The sequence below is a fragment of the Typopeltis vanoorti genome, chromosome 24, assembly GCF_054136105.1.
Source record: "Typopeltis vanoorti isolate ZY-2024b chromosome 24, IOZ_Tvanoo_1.0, whole genome shotgun sequence".
Lineage (NCBI taxonomy): Eukaryota > Metazoa > Arthropoda > Arachnida > Uropygi > Thelyphonidae > Typopeltis > Typopeltis vanoorti.
This window is the reverse complement of record NC_143572.1, coordinates 38,633,406-38,657,320: the sequence shown is the minus strand read 5'-3', so window position 1 is coordinate 38,657,320 and position 23,915 is coordinate 38,633,406. Positions and strand designations below refer to the sequence as shown.

General features: G+C 35.4%; 1 protein-coding gene across 1 annotated transcript in view; it reads left to right on the top strand.

Annotated features, from left to right (window-relative positions):
• Positions 1-23,915, top strand: part of kl-2 (dynein heavy chain 2, axonemal kl-2) — a 1,497,432-nt gene that overhangs the window by 201,103 nt on the left and 1,272,414 nt on the right. The window contains exon 12 of the mRNA XM_090414156.1: positions 23,722-23,847. Coding sequence (XP_090270282.1) covers positions 23,722-23,847 — 126 coding nt within the window. The remainder of the gene's footprint in view (positions 1-23,721; positions 23,848-23,915) is intronic.

Here is a 23,915-nt window from a genome sequence, read left to right as displayed (position 1 = left end):
TGGAATGAGGTATATCATGTTGGAGGAATTTTGAGATGAGGATTCTGGAGATCTTGGTAGATATGGCACTGAAGTTCAGGGGACACATTGCAAAATTGTAATGGTTACTCTCTTAGAGCGATAATCAGCATAAGATGTAAAGGAGGTTGTGGGATTAAAGGGGTATTACAGTTTCTGTATATTAATGCTAGAAGTATTTGGAATAAGGATGAAAGGTTTTGCGCATTGATTAGTTTAGCTTAGCCAAAAGTTGTAGGAATTAGTGAGACTTGGTTGACATAGGATGATATAGTCATAGGACTCAAATGCAAAAGAGTATAGTATTTTTGAGAGGTTTTGCTAATTATATTTGAATGAGTTGAACTGCATCTGAGAAGTCTTTTGTATTGTTTTTTGCTTCCCCCCCCACACACTGTAGTGCAATTGGAAGAACAGTAGAACATTGCACCCTTTGAATGGAAAAGAACTGGGGTTGATTCTCATCATGATGAGGGGTATCCTTATATGGTTTTTTTTTTTAAATTTATTATTATTTTTTTTTTTTCTGCCACTATAGTGCAATTGGAGAAACATTATGTTGGCATAAAAAAGTTTCCAACTGCACTTTAGTTGGAAAAGACCTGGGTTCAATTCTCATCGTGATGAGGGGTATCCTAAAATGGCTTTTCAATTGAAGGTGAATTTGCCACTCTTAATGGAGGTAGCAGGGTTTTTTATCCTGGAAACTCGGGTTTTTCATCCTGCATACAGACAAATCAGCCTTCAGAATACACACAATTTATAGACAAAAAATGCTGTTGTTGGTGATGGGTGGTAGATGGCTTTGATGATTGTGTCGTAGTAGTATTAAGTAGTAGTGGAGAGGGTGAGATGTATTTAGCCAAGTAAGCCCTCCCACAATGAGTCCATACCCATACCTAAGTGAGTCCAAGGACTCACTTAACCCCCCAACCGGTCACAACGTCTATAGACGTCGAGATAAATCTGGATACGAAGCTCTAAAACCCATTAAATAACATGGATAAGAAGTGCAATTTGGTGTCACTATTTCATCCACATTGGCCAGTAGGGAGGTTAATAATAATAATTATTATTATTATAATTACAGCAGAATAAATCAAGCCAAAAAGAGAAGTATATCAGGAGGACTAGAATGAAGAGGGCAGTTTATTTGAGTCTGTCTGGCATGAGATAGAGGCCAGTAGGTTGAAATATATTTCCTATTCAGGTGAATGAGGGGTTGAACATGACGAAGAAACGAGCAAGAGAGTTGGTCATGATTGTGGGGATAAATGATCTATGTGGATATAAGAAGGATGTGAGGATGAATATTAAGAGACTATTGAGAAGAGTGAAAGATAACAGTGTAGTAGGAAAGGTTGTTCATGTGTTCCCAAGGTATGATGATGATGATGAGTTGTGATGGAAAGCCAAACTCATGAATGGTATGCTAGTGGAGCTGTATGAGGATCAAGGTTGTGCAGTTTGTGGATGTATGGAATGTGTTTGAGGGAAGAATGAATAATTACTACTTAATTCTACTTAATTTCTCCAGTACACTGACTCCAAATGGCTTTGGAGTGAGTGAGTAAGTGTACTGGAGAAAGTGTTGCTGGATGGAAGTACAGTGTGTGATGCATGCAAGAGATCAGAGGAAATAGAGGAAGGGAAAAATCAGCGGTGATGGGTTGCATTTAAATGGCTTTGGAGTGAGAGAGAGAGAGAGAGAGAGAGAGAGTACTGGATAAAGTGTTGCTGGATGGAAGTACAGTGTGTGTGTGTGTGTAATGCATGCAAGAGATCAGAGGAAAGAGAAAGGGAAAAATCAGGAGAGTAGTATTGAAGAGACAGAAGTGGTTGTCAGTGGAAACAGTAGTAGTAGTAGTATAAGAGGAACAGAATGGGAATGCAAGAGGAACCGGGAACCAGTGGGGGGGGGGGGTGGATCAGGTGGAGAGGGAGACTTGGCATTGGGAGAGTGATTTTGAAAGTGACAGTGATTGTGTATGTGAAGATGGAGTATATTTCAATGTGGGTGGGGAAATTCAGACTGAACAGATGTATGGTAAATGGTAATAAAGGTGATTGGGCATGTCTGGCATTTGTAAACAAATGCTGCTGTATTTGTTTACAAATGCCAGAAGTATCAGAAATAAGGGGGATGAAATGGTTTCAGTGATTGAATTTATTTTCCCCAAAATCATTGGAATAAGTGAAACATGGTTGAATAAAGATGATATCATAATAGTGTGTGCATTTTGTTTTCATATGAAAACAAAATGCACACACTATTACAAGATCAGTCAACATACAAAATTATAGATCGCAATCCCACCAACACCCAAAAGAATAAGGCACGAAAATTATTAAAAAAAGTCACTTCCTGGCCCAAAGACACAGTTAACAAACTCAAACCCTTCCATGTTAGAACACCGAGGATCTATGGATCATCAAAAATTCACAAACCAGGCACACCCCTACGCCCAATTGTGGACAGTATAAATAGTCCCACATACAAACTGGCTAGACATTTAGCAAAGCTACTAGCCACTCTCACTAACAATTCTCCCTCCTTTATCAAAAATTCAGCACCCCTAAAAAGCATCTTACAACACCTCACCCTAAAAAGCTCAGACTTAATAGTAAGCTTTGACATCACTTCACTATTCACAAATGTACCACTAATAGAAACCCTCAATCTACTGAAGTCACACTTCCCCCCTGATATATTTGAACTATTCAAATTCACAATACATGCAGGATATTTCACATGGAAAGGGAAAATATACAAACAAATTGATGGGACAGCCATGGGCTCCCCCCTTTCTCCCCCCCCTAGCCAACTTTTACATAGAACACCTGGAAAAACAAGCAATCAATACAGCCACTCTCAAACCAACACTTTGGCTACGCTATGTTGATGATGTGCTTGCCATTTGGCCACATGGCCCTGAGACATTGAAAACATTCTTAGCACATTTAAATAGCCAACACCCAAAAATCCACTTTACTATGGAACCGGAAGCCAACAACTGTCTGCCCTTCCTGGATACACTCATCACACGTCTCCCAAATGGTTCCTTATCATTTTCAGTTTTCAGAAAACCCACACATACAGGCAGATACTTACACAAACAATCACACCATCATCCTTCTCAACAATATGGCATATTAAAAACGCTAACCCATAGAGCGAGAGCAATCTGTTCAAATGACAAGGCTCTTACTGCTGAACTGACTCACTTACGGCACACCTTCTTGGCCAACGGCTACAATCCACAAAAAATAAATAAAATACTAAACACTCCTAAGAAACCCCTCCCACCATCCACCACAGAGAACTACAACAAAACAGTCACCATCCCTTACATTAAAGGCACATCCGAAAAGATCTCAAGAATTCTCATTAAACATAAACTACGCACTACATTCAGACCATGTAGCAAATTAGCCACCCTCATCCGCTCACCCAAGGACAGCATTCCTCCTTTATCACATCCAGGAGTCTACCAAGTACCCTGCTCATGCAATCAAGCCTACTACGGTCAAACAGGAAGAACTGTGAATATCCGCATCAGCGAACATAAACGATACATCCGGAAATATCATTATGGGAAGTCGGGCCTAGCAGACCATGCTCTGGATACCCCTGCACACAGGATCAACTGGAAAAACACAAAAGTACTACACAGAAACCCATATAAATCAGAAAGATTGTTCTTAGAGGCGACAGAAGCCCTAAAACACACCCCAAATCTCAACAAATATGGCTGTATTAACTTGCCGAAGATCTGGGAGACAGTCATATTAAGGAAAAACTAGCACTTTTCTAGGACTCCAGCAATATATGATAGAGTTTTTTTTTTTTTTTTTTTTCAGATAGAGGGTGCCAAAATCAGGACTCTAGTCTTTGTGTTGCTGCTACAATTTTGTTAATGTACACCATGTTGTTTTAGTCTCGTGTATTGTGACAAAGTGTTTTTGTGCTCTGAAGATGCTGGTTATAATACCAGCGAAATATCAGCATCAAGTTAATAAATTAATTATTTACTTAGTTTCTGTGTTCTATTATACCGTTAAAATAATAAACAACATGTTCGACGAACACATAAGTCTGTCCACACGTTTAAGGAAGCGTACAGTATTTTTCATGAGGATAGAAATGGCAAGAAGGGAGTGGACTCAATTCTTATGTGGATTCAATTCCGTTGATGATGATACCAGCAGAATTGAGTCCGCACAAGGTAGTCATGAAAGAAAGAAATAGTGGCAATGGTTATGAGGCAGTGTGGTGTAACAAGGAGGTTGAGTGGAAGACATATTTAGTTGGATGTTGCTCTACACCTAGGAATGTGGAGGGTGGTGATGAAGAAATGTATAAACAAATCAGATTAGTGAAACAAAGGAAGGTAATTATTATGGGTGATTTTTATTACGGCGGTATAGATTGGAATGAAGAGATAGCATTTGGGAATAAGGGAAATGAATTTTTCGAGTTATTGAGAGATAACTATCTCAGGCAGCACATAAAGAATGGCATGCAAAGATTGAGAGTTTTAGATTTTATCATTTCATCAGAGGATATAATTGTAGTAGGGTTTCACACTTTTCTCTGGTTGGGGAAAGTGATCATGAAGTAATTACCTGTGTAGTTATATGCAGACTTTTGTGAGGAAAGGATATATGTGAATTATAAGTCTGGTGATTATGATAAGCTTAGGAAGAGCTTGGCAATATAAAATGGAATGAGCAGTTGAGCAGTAAGGAAATAAATGCTGCATGGGAACTGACAAAGAAATACATAACAGCATCAATGCGTGACTGTACGTTGAAGGCCAAAAGGCTGAATAAGGTAGGTATAAAATGAAAGAATGTGGAGCTTATGTATGAAATCTGGAAAAAGAAAGTACTTTGGAGGAAGTACAAGATGAATAATGGCATAAATTAAAGATACCAAGAAATTATATACTTGATTTAACCCTTTATCCTAGTGTAAGCAAACAAAGTTTGCACCTGATGTATTTTTGGGACTGGGGCAACTCATAAAAGGAAGCCAAGACTTCACTTGCCTAGGTATCCCACATTTATTATTGTTATTATTATTATTATTACTTGACACCTCCGGGAGTCCAAGAACTCATTGAGGGAGGGCACCTACTCTACAGCTCTATCTCCACCACTCAATCCACCAACTACAATGAGCTGCAACTACACAAACGCCATCTACTGCCAACCACTACTATTTTCACAGACAATCACAAACATCCATGCCCACGGTGGGATTCGAACCCACAGCCTTTTGGCTGGAGAGCAGATACGCTAACCACTTGGCCAACCAAGCTGGCATTTAGATTTAGGGGTCACATTGAGTGTGTGGTTAGTAAGGAAGTGTGGAGTAGATTGTTTGTGTGGAGAGTGGTGAATTTTCATAATGCAGAGCACATCTGCTTGCAACATGCTATGCATTATGGGAAGGGTCACTACCCAGACCAGTTTCGACCTTTATTGAGGTCTCTTCAGTGGGAGCCAGACCCAGAGGTGATGCTAAGGTTGAAGTAATGCAGAAGTCATATTTCATATACGAGTTGCAAAAAGGTGTCACATCTTATTATTAAATAAGGGTCCCATGGAGAACAGATACACTATCCACTCAGCCAACCAGGCCCACTATTTCTTAAATTTTTAAAATATGTCTTAAATTTTTTTAATTTTTTTAAAAAAATATTTTTTTAAATATTTCTTATATGGGAAATATTTCTTTTTTTTCACATATATCCACGATGAATAACTTATTGGTGAATAAAAATTTCGAAAAGCTAAATATAAACGAAATATTAAATAATATATAAAACATTTCTTAAATTTAAAAAAATTTTCTTAATTTTTTGTTAAAAATAGTTTTCAAAAGAAATATAATTTAAAAAAAATATTTCTTATATGGGAAATTTTTTTTCACATATATCTATGATGAATTTTTGTGCGATTAATTTTCCTGCAATGAACTGTCTGGACACGACTTAAACAAATTTATATTATGGGCAAAGGATAATTATAGTCAACTTAATGTTGCAAAATGTAAGGTTATGCCCTTTGGATTGAAAAGGTTGCATATTGTGGACTACCAACACCAGCCCAAGCACATTTTTGAGTGTGGGCAAGATTTTTTTTTCTGCTTTTAGGTCGAAATTGTATAGGTATATATAAAAATTATATATATATATATTGTGAATAAATAAATAATAATGATAAATAAATAAAATATTTTTGTGTTTATTATATAATGAGTACATAATTTTAATACAATTTATAAATATTACATAAATCACATTAAATATGGCCAAACAAATATGAAAAAAATCTAAATTAAGAATTAACAATTTTAAGTATTCAAAAAAAAAAAGAAACTTTTCTAACCTTAATTTCAGAAAAAGACTTTACTACTTCTTCTAGATCTAATGTCTCAGCTATGTCGCTTTCAATAGATAAAGTGGCTAAGCCATCTAATTTCTCTTGGGACATTGTGGACTCAAATAATTTTTAATAAGTCTTAATTTAGAAAAAACTGCACTCTGCACTTGCAGCTGTAGTTGGGATTGTTAAAAGAATTCATAGTGATGTGTACACATTAAAAAAAAGACATTCAGTTATTTGCACAAATATAATTTAATACTTCTTTGGGAGAATAATTCTTTCATATCCTCTGAGACAATATTTTTAATTCATCAAATCTATTGCTGAAATATCTTTTTGATCACCATCAGACAGAACAATTTCTAAGTTGAAACAAGCTTTTTTTTACTGTATAATTATCAAATTTTAAGTTACCAATGTTAAAAGAGAAACCCAAAAATTGATTCATATTTATTTAGCTGTTCAAATCTCTTAGTAATTAATGTTATTGCTGAATTAAGAATTACATTAAAAAAATTAATTTGAAACTGTCGCTCAAAATTAGTAATTGATTCATCAGGACATTCATAATTGAATTGAGTTTTTACATGTAGAGTTCGTGTGCTGTCGTTAGTTGGGAAATCAGCATTTAATCCAATATTTAGAGCAAAGTTATGGACTTGATGCTTAACTTTCAAAAAATTATTTTCATTTCTGTATGATGAGAAGAATTTTTTCGTGACATCAAATGATTTCAAGGATTCCATAATATTGCAAGAGATATTTTGAAATTGTTTGCTAGATGCATTGACTTCACTTAGAATGTCATACCAAACAAATGTCCCAAATATAAACTTGAAAGAATTAATTTTTTTTGCTGATGAACTAGCTTCCAATTTTGTTTTAATGCCTTGTTGCTCAATTAAGCTGTCATCTTCTGTGATGAAAATTAAATCTTCATGTATTTCTTTTACTTGATTTTGTATTGCTTTTACAGTGTCAATGCGACGTTCCCATCTCATCGTGCATAAAGGTTTTAAAGTAAAATTTTGGATGTGGTTTAGAAGAACTTCCCATTGATGATTCGATGAAGAAAATAAATTATAGATTGACTCAATAATGTCAAAAAATAAAACTGTATCTACATCGCAGCTTGCTGCATCGCTCAATACCAAGTTCAAGGAATGCTTACAACACGGAACAAAACATGCTCCAGGATTTTGGTTCCTTAAAAGTGCTTGTACCCCTTCATTGACCCGTTGTCATATCCCTGGCCATGGATATTTTGAATACTTAAGTTTTTTCTTCTAATAATTTTAAAATTACTTCAGCCATGCCACTTCCTGTTGTATTATTAATTTTAATAAAATCTAGAAATCTTTCCTCTATTTGTATAATATCTTGGATTTCTTCATTTTTTTTCTTCTTTTATTCTAAGAATTTTTTCGTGACATCAAATGATTTCAAGGATTCCATAATATTGCAAGAGGTATTTTGAAATTGTTTGCTAGATGCATTGACATTCACTTAGAATGTCATACCAAACAAATGTCCCAAATATAAACTTGAAAGAATTAATTTTTTTTGCTGATGAACTAGCTTCCAATTTTGTTTTAATGCCTTGTTGCTCAATTAAGCTGTCATCTTCTGTGATGAAAATTAAATCTTCATGTATTTCTTTTACTTGATTTTGTATTGCTTTTACAGTGTCAATGCGACGTTCCCATCTCATCGTGCATAAAGGTTTTAAAGTAAAATTTTGGATGTGGTTTAGAAGAACTTCCCATTGATGATTCGATGAAGAAAATAAATTATAGATTGACTCAATAATGTCAAAAAATAAAACTGTATCTACATCGCAGCTTGCTGCATCGCTCAATACCAAGTTCAAGGAATGCTTACAACACGGAACAAAACATGCTCCAGGATTTTGGTTCCTTAAAAGTGCTTGTACCCCTTCATTGACCCGTTGTCATATCCCTGGCCATGGATATTTTGAATACTTAAGTTTTTTCTTCTAATAATTTTAAAATTACTTCAGCCATGCCACTTCCTGTTGTATTATTAATTTTAATAAAATCTAGAAATCTTTCCTCTATTTGTATAATATCTTGGATTTCTTCATTTTTTTTCTTCTTTTATTGAAACATATCTTACAATTAAGGTCATTTGCTCCTGCTGCGAAATATCAGTGGTGCAATCAACAATCATTGAAAAATACTTAGCGTTCATTATTTTAGATACAATTTTTTTTTTTAATTTCATTACTCAATATACTAATGATTTCGTTTTGTAATCATTTCCCTAAATAATGAACGTGAATTTCATTGTTTTTTATGCATTCTACAAGTTTTTGTAATACGCTGTCAAATTTGGGAAATAATTCAATCAGTTTCAAATATTTTCTGTTATTATTTCTATATAGAGTATCTGACCTTCCTATGAATGCTATGTTTTCTTTTGCAAGAAATTTAATAACCGATATTATACGTTTTAGAACATGCATCCAGTGTTCTTGTTCTTTTTTTGAGTAATTTTAGCTGATGTTGCTCAATTGCAGTTTCATTTTTTAAATTATTCTTTTTCTATTAATTATTAATTTTAAGTTAATTAATTTATTATTTTTAAGAGTTTTAAAACAATTAAATCTTATTTTTAAAAAATTTGATTTAAAACAGTTGCCTTCTATGGATTTTTACTATAAATAATTTATACAATAATTTGAAAATTTGATAATTAAAGGTAAACCATAATTATTGAGGGCAATGTAAGACGTAAAGTATGCTGCCCAACTAGCGATTTTAGCATTTTAGCAAAATGCGCCTCTGATTAATATGTTTATAATTTATAAACTATTACCTTTAAAATTTTATTTGTCTATCAAAAATCCAAAAATAAGTACACAATCAAAAACAAAGTCAAAAATTGTCCAAAGTCACTTAAACACAGAATACACAATACACTCAATATGTTTCACATTCAAAATTGAAATGATGCTGAAAAAAAATGTAAGTACATATCATACTATTTCATCTACCCAAATTTGAAACGGAATTTAAGAAAATGAACAGTGTAACATACACCTATGTTTCAGACTAAATATTTGGATAGATCAGTGTTTTTGAAACTTCATATCCATGTACCCCTTCTTTAATTTTCATTATTACCAAGTAGCTTATCAAATTACCCTTATCAAAATAATAATATTAATAATAAATAAAATCCAGTCTTTAACCAGTGATCCATACTTAAGAATTTCAAAACTAAAAAAATTACCGTATTTACTCAAATATAACTCACACTTTTTTTCCAAAATTAAAGCTAAAAAATCGTGGTGCAAGATATATGTGGGGATTTTCGGAAACTAAAGTTTTCAGAGAAAAAAAAAAACTGAAAATGGGTATGACTTACCAAGAAGCTTCTATTCTCCTTCACTTCTTCTGCCCTCGAGAGCAGTTTCCTTGCGTGCAACGTCAAAGTTATCTACTCAAATAGAGTCATCTTCTTTCCCAATATATCAAGCGAAAATTACCCATAATTTAAGACTTGAGATACGTAATGAACAATCCTTGACAAATTACCAATGAGAAGTGAAAGATGTACGCGATTGTAGACCAATGGAGAAAAAGCAGCTATTAAGAAGTGCACATGATTGGTGCGGTATTAACAAAAGATCGTGCGACCCAAACAAAAAGCAAGCCGACAACTGAATGGAAATGCTAATTCTCTTAAACCGATTTTCATAATATCTGAAATAAAATACATTCAATATATATTTCTTAGTTTTAACATGTTCATGACTGGGTAGTGTCAAGCAGAACCATTTATTGCGCCAGCAACATGTGGTTTTGCTTAAGTCTATACACCAGTTTCTGTTGGATGGGAGATGCGATTCATTAGTTAGTGTTGATATTCCCAGTTGTCTGTAATTGCACTATTTGTTGAGAAATATATTACACAGTCTGCAAATGTCTGTGAACCTTATTCAGTGACATGATAAAACTAATTGTTTTTTGTGTTTCTGCAGTATATAGTTGCTGTTGTGGAGGGTGTATTGTTTACTGCAGGGAGCGAGTTTTGCTCCACCGTGAAAGTCAGGGCGATAGTGACTCGCAATTTGAGTAGGAGAATTCATGCATAATATAATTTAATATATACATAGACTATAAAAGTTTATGAAATTCACATCATATGATACTTTATGGGTTGTTTCCTTAAGTATCTAATAAGTTGGTTCTAAAATGTTTAGTTTTAGTATGTATGACTATAATTTTTTAATTAATAAAATATAATAATCACATATTTAACTTTCAATGGAAAATGACACCTTTTTTATTTGGTAAACTAAATGCTGTGTTTTTGTAAAATATCTTGTTGCCATAATATGGCTGAATGAGTGCCCTTTATTAAGCAGCGTCGTGAGGCAGGCTGCCTCTATGCTACACCCTGTCGACAGTACTGGTCCCAGGGATTATCAAAATAAAAATAATTATTTGGAGCTTATATAATTAGAATAAAATATAATTATCTTTATAAATACGATATATCAATTTAATATTTTTTAAATATATGATATATCCAATTTAATTATTATTTTTTTAAAATTTTTTCTGCCTCCAGTATAATTGTAACATAAACTCTATAAGTTTTCCGCCCTTTTACTTTTCGACCTGCGGCATTCGCCCATTCCGCCCCTGCTTCGTGCTGGGCCTGTGGACCACGATTGTTGGTACTGAATTGCAGGGAATTGATGAGGACTTGAGGATAATGGCGGACAGAGAATTAAAGTTCAGAGGGCACATTGCAAAAGTTGGTAAAATAAAATAGCTTAAACAATTATTTGAATGGTGAAAAACACACTATCAAGTAAAGGTAGGGGAGTTATTAACTCTTTTTTACAAGGATTTGGATCAGGAGGTAGTAGAGAAAATTCAGAGATGAGTGACCAAGCTGGCAAGAGGTCTGTGGAATGCTCCCCTATATGGATAGGTTGAGGGTGTGTGGGTTACAAAGTTTAGTTTATAGGTAGAAAAGAGGGGACATGACAGAAACTTGTAAGTTATTGAAGAGGTTTTATAAAATTTCCACAAAGGAAATTTTTCAACATATGACAAATAGTCAGAGATTTAGGAGGTCACAAGTTGAGTGTGTGGTTAGTAAAGGAGTGTGGAGTAGATTGTTTATGTGGAGAGCGGTGAATGAATGGAATGGATTGCCAGAATTAGTTGTGAATGTCCTGATAGTGCACAAGTTTCAGGAAAGGTATGATAGGTTTTGTTTGTATAAACATTAGTGTGGGTCTCACACAAAGAGTCTCCAGATTCCATAGAGGTCCTGATTTAAGCTTATATATAGACCTACACTTCATTGTACAGGCATTCAATATCAAATCTGACAAAATGGGTTGGTTAGTCCTTATTCCCGAAGTGTCCTATGTCTGTATATTGCATGTATTCTTCAGCTGGTCTACCTGTTTTATGGGATGAAAAACACAAGTTTCCAGGAGAAAAAACCTTTCACCTCTGTATGAGACAGTTAACTCACCATTTGATCAAAAACACCTGATAAAGATTCCTTTTGTCATAGATGGAACTCTAACCCAGGTCTTTCCAACGAAAGAGCTAGTTTAAACTAACTGAGCAATGGAGGCTCCCATGGAGAGACTGTATAATAATAATAATAATAATAATAATAATATAGTTACCAGATTCTATGGAGACAGAGTGCAGTTAAAAAAAATTGACTGTACGGTAACCAAGATGAGACCTATGGATTTGTGAACATGAAGACACCCCATAATCATCTCTCACTGTTAACATATCTTTCCTCTCCATATTCTTATACCATTGCACTGCTCTATGCTGATGCCACAGTTTGTAGTGAAAAGGGGGTGCAGAAGAAGAGTGTAGTGAAGAGGAGTGTGATGAGTAGATTTCTTTTGCAAGAATAATTTTCAGTGAATGGAATGCATTACCAGAATGTGTTGTTAATGGAAGGAGTGTTAAGGATTTTAAGATTTCGTATTATAAATATGCTGTTAGTTGAATAAACCTCCCACGATGAATCAGCTGACTCCATGGAGGGTGCCATAATAATAATCATATTTTTTTTTGTCTTTCAGTGGCAGCTTGTACATAAGCATTGCAACACTGCAGCACCCCCATGGAAAAAAATGAAAAAATTAAATTTTGTTTGTGTTTATAAATAATAACAATGCTTACAGCATTATATAAATGCAATACAACATGTTAAAGGTTACAGCTTATGTTTCAACATTGATTGAATAGTTAATAATTGGAATTGTTCAGTTAATGCTTTAGATTACAAAACATGTATTGACTATTCTGACACTGCAATCTAATGCAGTGTCGGAATTATCACGTTCGGCTAGTTCTGGCTAGACGTGCCGATATTCGTTTGTACTTGTCTTTGCACGTAACAAGTGAATCAGACACTGTTCGATGAGCAGTGTCACTATAGATAAATTGTATGCTTGCGCGCATTATTTCTGTGAGATACGAAACTTTTATTATTGGTATGTGTTCGTGGTGAGGGTGAAATATTTTTGGTAAATCTTATTTTATGCTGTTAAAATAACATATAATTATTTATTTATTTATTATAAATACAAGGCTGAATTATGACAAATATCACTGTTTTGAAAATATGAAAAGAATTATACTTTCTCAATTATCATTACATGAAACAAATGTGCATTGCAATCTAACGCAGTGTCAGAATGTCAAAACTGACACGTCTCGTAGAGCAGTATCGCTACAGATATATATTGTGTGCTTGCACACGTTATTTCTGTGTACAAAACTTATATTATTGATGTGTGTTCGTAGTGAGGGTGAAATATTTTTAATAAAGCAATTTTTGTAATATCTAAATTTACTTATTAATAAATTAGTTACTGATTAGGAAAAAATCAATTATTTTTTCTTATTTTGCATATACAGCATCCCCACTTAAATTCACCGGCCGCCACTGGTATCTTTATTTATTTTTTACGTGGTGTGATCATTGTCAACAATGATAGAGTGATCACTGATATAAAAGAGGAAGAGTGCAATAGCAGGAGCTGAAAAATGAATCCTCATATTATTTTTCTGATGAAAAATAAGATGAGGTGTATGCAAAGTGAGATTAGATGACTGGTGGATACAAACAGAAGAGTGTTAAAGAATAAAATGATAAATGAAAGATAGTGGAAAAAAGAGATGTCAAACGACTCAAGAATGACTACTTTGTTAAAGCTGTGCTGGATGAGAGAGTGCACAAGGTTTGTTTTCTAAAAAAGGAGGAGGAACATTCTGACATATGCTTTCGATATGAAAGAAAACGTGTGAGGGAGCTTGGTAGTGGTAGTTCGAATGAATGATTTGGTTGGGCATAGGGAGAATGTAAGGACAAACATCAGGAGACTATTTAAAAGAGTGAAAGACAACAGAGTAGTAGGTCAAGTACTTTATGTGTTGTCCAGGTATAACAATGATGAAAAATTTCATCATCGTTATATCTGGACAACCTCAGATGGCTAGCAAACATCATGAATGATGTGATAGTGGAACCATGCTAGGGGGAAAAAGGAGCGCAATTTGTTGAAATGTAGAATGCATTTATGGAGTGAATGGAATAGTATAAAAGACATGGATTACATTTAAATGAATAAAGTGAATCAAATGGTGAGACTGCCACTAGAAGTAATTGTTAAGGAGTAAAGGGAACAAAAGATCAGAGGATCAGAAAAAGTCAGAGTTTGCATGAATGAGCAGAAGAGTGGAACGGATGAGACCAAAGTGTTTTTTGTGAATGCAAGAGACTACTGTAAGAGATGAGAAAAAGAATAGAAATACAAGCTGAACAGGAAAATAGGGAAGAACAGGGTAGTCAGGGAGACAGTGTGTGAGAAGAGCATATTCTGGAATGTGTAATGAATGCATGTATGGGATGGTCATCATAGGAATGGGATGACCTGGGATAACATGGGGTTAGTTGAGAGAAAATATGGGGACTCATTGTGGGAAGTCTCACACTCACAGCTCATCATACCTCGACTTAAATGGACTCACCGAACTCTCAGGTAATGCCAGAAATATGGAGTGTGGTGATGAAGGGTAATTAAGAACTAAGGAAGGGTAATTATTAGGGAGGATTTTAATTATGGTGGCATAGATTGAAAAGAAAAGATAGCATTTGGAAATAAGGAAAATGAATTCCTCAAGTTCTTGAACGATAGCTAACTCAGACAGCATGTAAAGGAAGACATGCGAGGATCGAGAGTTTTAGATTTGATCATTTCATTAGAGGATGTACTTGTGCGTGAGGTTTCACACTTTTCTTCAGTTGGTTAGAGTAATCATAAAGTTAGTTGTGGTCAGCTATATGCAGATTTCTGTGAGGAAAAGATATATGTGGATTTATATAGCTGATGATTATGACAAGCTTAGGAGACAGCTTGGAGCGATAAAATGAAACAAGCAGTTGAGCAGTATAGAAATAAATGCTGCATGAGAACTGACAAAGAAATATATAACAGAATCAATGTGTGAAAGTATTCCAAAGGCCAAATGGCTGAAGAAGGTGGATGTAAAGTGGATGAATGTGGAGATTAAGCATGAAATCTGGAAGAAGTTACTTGGGAGCCAATAGAAGATGAATAATGCTAATAATCAGTTACATGATGAGTATAAAGAACAGGAGATTGACTCAGCAAAGGAAAACAAAATTGCAATATGATCAGAAATTGGCAAATCAGACAAAAAAAAACTCCAGAGAGTTTCTTAGATATATGGCAAGTTGAAGGAAGAATGACTATGGTAAGATGATGTTAATGGACAAAATTGGCAGAATGGTAACTGCTGTAGAAGACATTGTTGAGTTATTCAGTGATCAATTTATAAAGATTATTTACAACTTATTTTTAATGGTGTTAACAACACCAAACAGTTTTATCTAAACATATTTTACTAACTGCTTATACTTTGCTGAATTTCCAATCAGCATCATCAGAGCACAACACAGTTTGTATATGTGACAGTAAGGTTACCATTATTACCTTTAACTATACAAGCTGTGTTGTACTCTGAAGATGCTGATTTGAAATTCAGCAAAATATAAGCAGTTAATAAAACATCTTTTGATAACACTTTTTGGCATTGTTAATACCATTAAAAATAAGTCATGAATAATCATCATCTAAGTTTATCTATTAAATTTATAAAGGTGTTTCATCCTGATAAGGGTGGAATTGCGAGCAACTTAAGTGTAGAGGACATAGGAGAGAATGGCTTAATTGTGAGTGAGGAGGAAGTATTTGAAAAAATAAATAACCTGATTTCAATGAGATGATAGAATTTGATGATATATCACCACACATCTTACGGGAATGTTCCAGGCAGTAACATTGCCGTGCCTGTTTAATAAGAGTCTAATAACAGCACAGGTTCCAAGGGAGTGGAAGGAGGGTAAAATTGTTCCACTGCATAAAGGTGGTGATAAGGCTGTAGCTTCAAATTATAGGCCAAATCTATATATCTGGAGTTGTGGTTAAGGTACTGAAGAGATTGGTGAGAGGTAGGATACAGAAATGGGTTGATAACAATAGTATTCTCTATGATTATTACCATGGCTTTGTTAAAGGGACATCATGTTTTACTAACTTACTTATGTATTATAACAAGGTGACAAATATCTTTGACAGGAGAGTGCATATACAGTGGTGAATCTGGGGTTTGCAAAAGCTTTTGATTGACTGCCACATGACAAACTGTTAAACAAATTGAAACAGATAGAATTGAATAACAGACTTCCAAGTTGGATCAGTGACTGGCTGTCAGATAGGTATCAGAAAGTTGTATATGGTAGTGCAGTATCCTGAAAGAGAAAGTTGTATATGGCAGTGCAGTATCCTGAAAGGTCACTAATGGTGATGAGGATATGTTGGAAAGGGTCCAGAGAAGATTCACGAAGGTGGTCAGTGGTTTTTGTAATGTGGAGTACGAGAACAGATTGAGAGAATGTAAATTGCAAAACTTCATGAATAGGAGGAAGAGGGGCGGGATATGATTGAGACATATAAGCTAGTCAGGAGTTGTTATCAGGTTAGCATGGAAGAGATTTTCATAGAATGGGCAAAGGGGGGAATAGAAGAAGGGGGCCATCGCTGGAAACTGTATAAGGAAGGTGTGAGCAGAGGAGTGAGGTAAAGGTTCTCTGAATGGAGAGTGGTTTGTGAATGGAATGTATTGCTTGAGTGTGTTATGAATGTAGACACATGGAATCAGTTTAAGGCATAGTTGGATGAGCATTGTGTTTCATAGTGTGTACCTCTCACGATGAGTCTCTGACTCCATGGAGGTTGGATGATAATAATAATAATAATAATAATAATAATAATAATAATGATAATAATTTCGATCATCCACCACTCTCCAAGCAAAAAATCTACTCCTCACTCCCTTGCTTGCAGCCCCCTTATACAGCTTCCAGGGATGGTTCCCTCGTTCACCCCCTTGTCTCCAGATATTCTATGAAAAATCTTATCCCTGTTTATCTGGTAATACACCTTAATAACTTATACATCTTGATCATGTTCCCCCCCCCCTCCTTCTTTCTTCTATCTGTTAGGCTCTTTAATTTACATTCACTCAAATTGTTCTCATATTCTACATTCAGAGACCAGAAACCAACTTAGTCAATTGTCTCTAAACGCTCTCCTACATATGTTCATCTTTTTGAAAACCAGGCAACTAAACACGTGTGCAGTAATCCATTTGCGGCCTGATCAAAGCCTTGTACAATAAAATTAAATCATCCTTACTTTTACTTGACAGTGTTCTCTACATCATTCCCATAATCCATTGTGTTGTCCTCTCCTATACTCTACATCCCATCTTTAATTTCCACATTTTAAATCCTTGCTCTTTGCTATATTAAACATTCCCCTGCTCTCTCCCATTCAGACAGTGTCTATTTAGGTACTCTTGCAAAGCTACAACATTTGCTCTACCTCTCATAACTCTCCTCAAATTTGCATAATCTGAAAATGACTATATACCACCATTTAAGCCGTTTCCAGTGTCATTTATATACAAATTAAACAACACTGGCCCAAAAACAGACTCCCAGAAAAAAACAAACTGATAAAAAGGTGAGTGGGCAGGAGATGGTGTGGAGAAGTCATAAATGAGGGGTGACATAGATAGGATTGGTTATAGATCAAGAGATTAATTGCTAAGCATATTTACAAATATCAATCATATTAGAAATATGGAAGATGCAATGGTTGCATGAATTGAATTTATTCACCAAAAATATTTGAAGTGAAACATAGTTGGATGAGAATTATATCTTGAGGGAATAAAAATGGAAGCATATGAAGTGGGTTTTTCACTTTTTTGTTTTTTTTTGTGAAGATAATAATGTCAACAATAGAGAGAGGTTGCAGCTGATGATGATAGCAGTTGAATCATGTCCAGATTAACATACAAGAGGAAAAAAGTGAAAATGGTTTTTGAAGCAGTATCCTGTTAGCTGGAGCTTGATAGGATGAGGTATTTAGTTGGATTTTTGCTATAGGCCGGACAATGTAGAGGAGGGAGACAATGAAAATGTATAGACAAGTTCCTTCCCAAACTAGAGATGGGGGGAACATTCTGGGCAATTTTAATTATGGTAATCTGAACCAAAATGAAGAGATAGAATCATGGGATAAGCAGAATGAAGCTTATTATTATCATCTGACCTCCATGGAGTTAAAGACTCATTATGGGTGGTACACATTATCACACACAATGCTCATCCAACCATACCTTAAATTGTTTCAATGTGTCTACATTTGCAACACACTCAGGCAACGCATTCCACTCACCAGCCACTCTCCATGCAAAGAACCTACTCCTCACTCATCTGCTCACACCGTATGTTTCCATAGTGTGAGCAGAGTCTATTAGAGTTGTGTATTATACAGTTTCCAGGTGTGGCCTCTTTTTCTACCCCCCCCATCTCCCATCCATCTTATGAAAAATTTCTTTCAAGTCAAGTTAATAACAATCCCAACTAACTTATATGTCTCAATCCTATTCTCCCCCCCCCCTTCCTCCTATTCACAAGGCTTTGCAATTTACAGTCTCTCAATCTGTCCTCGTACTCCACATTCCACAACCTATTTTATGAATCTTCTCAGGACCCTTTCTAAATCCTCATCATCATGAAAATCCAGTGACCAAATATGTGCACACACTGATGAATCATTGCCATTATCCAATGTGATGACTTTACAACTTGTGCAATATAGCCACTGAATTTTAGGTCCTTGTCCACCACCACCACTTCCAGATCTCTTATCTCCTCTACCTTCTTTAAAGTTTCCCCCCACAAGTGTATACTTTGCATACCATCATTGCTTAAAATATTTTTAAATCTACTTTGCAACTTTGAACTGGTAGTTCCACTTACCTGCCTATTCATACAATCTATTCAAGTACTCCTGTAAGGCCATAACATCTGCTCTACTTAATTTTGCATCATCTACAAACAGCTGCATGCCAGTTAAACCCATCTCAACACCGTTAATATACAATATGAACAACAATGTCCCAATCTAGATCCCTGAAGGACATCACTAATGATCCATCTGCTCCTTCAGACACTGCACTCATATATACAGTACAACATTCTGATACCTATCTGACAGCAAGTCATTGACCAAACTCACTAGTCTGTTATCCAATCTCATTTCTTTCAGTTTATTTAACAGCTTGTTGTTTGACATTCTTTCAAAAGTTTTGCAAAATCTAAGTATACCACTGTATATGCATCTCAGTTGTTCAAGACATTTGTCATCTTGTTATAGTACATAAGTAAGTTAGTAAAACATGATCTCCCTTTAACAAACCTATGCTAATAACTACAAGAATACTGCTTTTATCAACCTATTTCTGTATCCTGATTCTCACCAATTTCTCCAGTACCTTAACTACAACTCCAGATATATAGATTGGCATATAATTTGTAGCAACAGTCTTATCACTACCTTTATGTAGTGGTACAGTTTTACCTTTCTTCCATTCTCTTGGAACCTGTGCTGTTATATGAATCTTATTAAATGGGGAAGTCATTGCTACTCCCAATTCCCCGGAACATTTCCTTAAGACATTTGGTAATATGTCATACATCCTATCACCTTATTGGTCTAGTTGGCTGAGTGATTAGCATATCTGCTCTCCAGCCAAAAGGCTGTGGGTTCAAATCCTGCTGTAGGCATGGATGTTTGTGATGTCTGTGAAAATACTAGTGGTGCTGACGGGCTGTGGATGGCATTGGTATAGTTGTGGTTCGTTGTAGTTGGTGGAGACAGAGAGTTGTAAAGTAGGTGTCCTCCTTCAATGAGTCTGGAGGTTTCATGTAATAATAATAATAATATACCTTCTGCTTGCTCATATTTAAACCATTCTCTCCTATGTCCCGAGTTTTTCAGGATTTCATTCTGATGAGGAAGAAACACTATTAAATTGTTCACAGAATACCTGCAAAATGTTTTCTACAGCAATTACCATTCTATCATATTAATCCATTCACATCATCTTACCCTAATAATTTTCCTTCCACTTGCCATATATCTGAAAAACTCTGTAGGATTTTTCTTGTCCTCATTTGCTAATTTCTTTTCATACTGTAGTTTTGCTGTTCTTACCTGAGTCACCCTCCTGGCCTGTTCTTTATAACTCCTCATGCAGTTGATTGCCACCATTATTCAGCTTTTGCTGCCTCCATAGTATCCTCTTTCATATTTCATGCTTGATCCTTTTATTCATCCATTCGACACCTACTTTATCCAGTCTTTTGATCTTCAGAATACAGAAATTTAACACATTGATGTTAAATTTCTTTTTGTAAGTTCTCATGCAGAATTTATCTCCCACTTTCTTAACACCTCATTCTCCAACCTGTCTCCTTAGTTTTTCATAATCACCAGCCTTGTAATTCCACATATATCCTTTCCTCACAGAAGTCTTCATATGGTTAGTCACAACCCAAGTGATGGTCACTCTGACCAAGTACAGGGAAGTGGGAAACCCCACTCACAATCACATCCTCTGATGAATTGATCAAATCTAAAACTCTCGACCTCTTTCCATACTACCCAAAATAGCTGTCTCTCATGAACTCAAGAAATTAATTTTCCTTATTTCCCAAATGCTTTCTCTTCATTTCAATCTATACTCCTATAATTAATCTTTCTTCCCTTGTTCACTAAACCAATTTGCTTATACGTTTCTTCATTGCCAACCTTCACATTCTCTGACCTATGGTAGTATCCAACTAAATATCTCATTCTGTCAGCCTCCACCTCACACCTTACTGACTCAAAATCATTGCCACTGTTAACATCTCTCATCTCCACTTTGTCTGGACATAATTCACCTTCTATTATCAACAGCACTCACCTCCCTTCTTGTCCTTTCTCTCCTCACAGAAAACATCATACCCTTCCATTTTTTCCTGTGAGACTATCATCCTTATCCAACCATGTTTTGCTTATTCTACTAATTTGGTGAGTAAACTCAATCAATGAAACCATTTTATCTCCCTTATTTTTGATGGTCTTGGCATTTGTAAATAAACACTACAATTTTAGGTATATAATCAGTCCTGCCCATGCTACTTGTGGATTATGATTTCTCCACACCTAACTTTCCCATTTGCCTTAATTATTATTATTATTATTATACGGGCACCTCCATGAAGTCCAAAGACTAATCATGGGAGACCCAATCTATCCACACAATCTGTCATACCTCTTCTTGAACCCATTAACAGACAAAGCACTCACATCTGACTCTGGCAACCCATTCACTACTCTTCAAGCAAAAAAAATCTAGTCCTGACATCCCTACTGACTACACCTTTATTTAACTTCCAGGGATTGCCTCTTGTTCTGGTCCCCTGTAGCCAAGTCTGAAACATGAGCACAGTAATTCAGATGTGGGAATATCAAGGCCTAATAAAGAGGAATTGCAACTTCCTTATCTCTACTTGTTAATGTGTTCTTCACTAGCCAAGTAATATTATGGACTACCTTAGCAATATGTCCTCTAAAGTTTAACTCTCTATCTACCACCACTTCTAAACCTCTAGCTTCTTCTATTTCCTGGAGTACAGTGCCATTTTCTCTACATCTATCCTATAAAATCTTTTAAGCAACTTAAATGTTTCTATCATATCTCCTCTTTTTCTCCTGTAAACCAGCTTCTGCACACACACACACACACACACACACACACACACACACACACACACACACACACACACACACACACACACACACACACCTTCAATCTATCTATCTTCATAGGAATCATTCTACTAGGTCACTCACCATCTTGGCCACTTGCCTCTGAATCCTTTCCGTCACTTCCTCATCCCAAGAATCCCATATAATCACTGCTAAACCTATTTATCTCTTCAGACTCAACTGCATCCTGTATATCCCATGCCATCTCATCCCCATATACACATTTACTACTACTTCCAACATCCACTCTCTTTGTACCATGTCTCCTTGTCCACCCGGACTCACTCTTTTTGCTGTCCATCTTGCATTCTCATTTTATTATTATCCCTCACAGTACTACTATTCTCTCTTACAATATCTTAGGTCTCACGAGTGCCTCTCTCCTGATCTCATGCATTACCTCTTACTTCTGCTCTCTTGCTCACATTACTCATTCTTCCTTTCAGCAATAGTCTCTCTCTTACCAACCCACACCAAATCCATTCAAATGCAAACTATCACATTTGTTACTTAAGTATAAAGAGCTAATAAGCTTCATTTCGGCAATGAAAACATTACTTAAATTAAGGGGATATTAAATCCCACATAGTTTTAAAACCGAATAAGAAACTCAAAGATTGGAATCAGAGAGAGTTTCTTGCCGAATATAGTAAACTATATAAAGTATCGGTGACACTAGCATTAGCAAATGCAAGTGATCCTAGTACTTAGTACAATACCGGGCAACTCGTAGCAAAGGTGGTAAAGTTCTGATCACTATTCTTAGGTATTTTCCATAATGTAAAAACACATTTCCTAGGAAATGTATGCTGTTATTACATTATGGAGGGAGGTCACTACCCAGACCGGTTTCAGCCTTTTTTCGAGGCTTCTTCAGTGAGTAGCTAGACCTAATACCAAAGTGTATAGCAAAAAGAACTTATATACTCTGCGAATGAGTTATCCAAACAGGTGCAACCATTAAGTTACTTAAGTATAAAGAGCTAATAAGCTTCATTTCAGCTCTTTATACTTAAGTAACTTTTTTTTGTTTTTTTTTGAGATCATTATTATTTAACTAGCATATTATTGATATTGGTACAGAAGAACTTAGAGATATGCAGCTATCTGCAGGTAATGCAAAGTCATGGCCTTACAAGAGGACCTCAATAGCCTGCACGAGTTGAGCTACCAGTTTAATGCTGCCAAGTGTAAGCTCTCTAAATATGGTAGGCAAGATTAAAATACGGTGTTCTCAATTCATGGGGAAATTTTGAATGAGCTGGAACAGATGACAGATCTAAGAGTGATGGTGGACATAGACTGGAAGTTTAGGGATCATATCGCTAAAATTGTGAGAACATCATAACAAAATATGCAATGATGAGGAAGACATTGACATTCAGAAGCAAAGAGGTTATGGTTCCCTTGTATATGGCCTTCATCAGACTGCATATGAACCACTGTTGGCAGCTCTAGTTGCCTGGTTTTCAAAAAAGATGAAAGATGTCTTAGAAATATTTCAAAAAGAATGATGAATAACAAGTGAGTATCTCATCTCTGGAATATTAGAGATAAAGACAGATTGAGGGAATGCAAATGGCAGAACTTTGTCAGTAGAGAAGGATAAGGGATATGATTGAGATGTATGAGGTGATAGGGGATTATTACAAGATTAATATCAAAGAGAGTTAGAGAGAGAGAGAGAGAGTAGAGCAAGATGGCATCCCTGGAAGTTGTATAAGAAGGGCATGAGTAAGGGAATGAAGAAAGTGTTCCTTGCATGGAGAGTGTTGGTGAGTGGATGCATTGCCTGAGTATGGTGAGTGCAGAACCTGTGAATATTTAAGGCATAATTCAATGATTTTTGTGTGGGTGTGGGTGGGTGCGCACGCGCACGAGATTGTGGACCTTCAGGAAGTCTCTTGACTCCATGGAGGTCTGATAATAATAATAATAATACTTTTATGATTATGTATGGTTATTCCCTTGCTTGTTAATTGTATAATGCGATTAATTTTGATCACTTTTCCATTTTTTTTTTTTTTCAGATTCTTTTATTGGCTGTATTAGATATGAATATACCAAAATTAACTGCTGCAGATATTCCTCTATTTAAAGGTATTGTATCAGATCTCTTCCCTGATACAGAACATCCAGAAATTAGTTATGGAAAAGTAAGTTGACATCAGATATAATCATTATTTTGAAATGATTTGTTTAGAGAGAGAATTCTACTATTGAG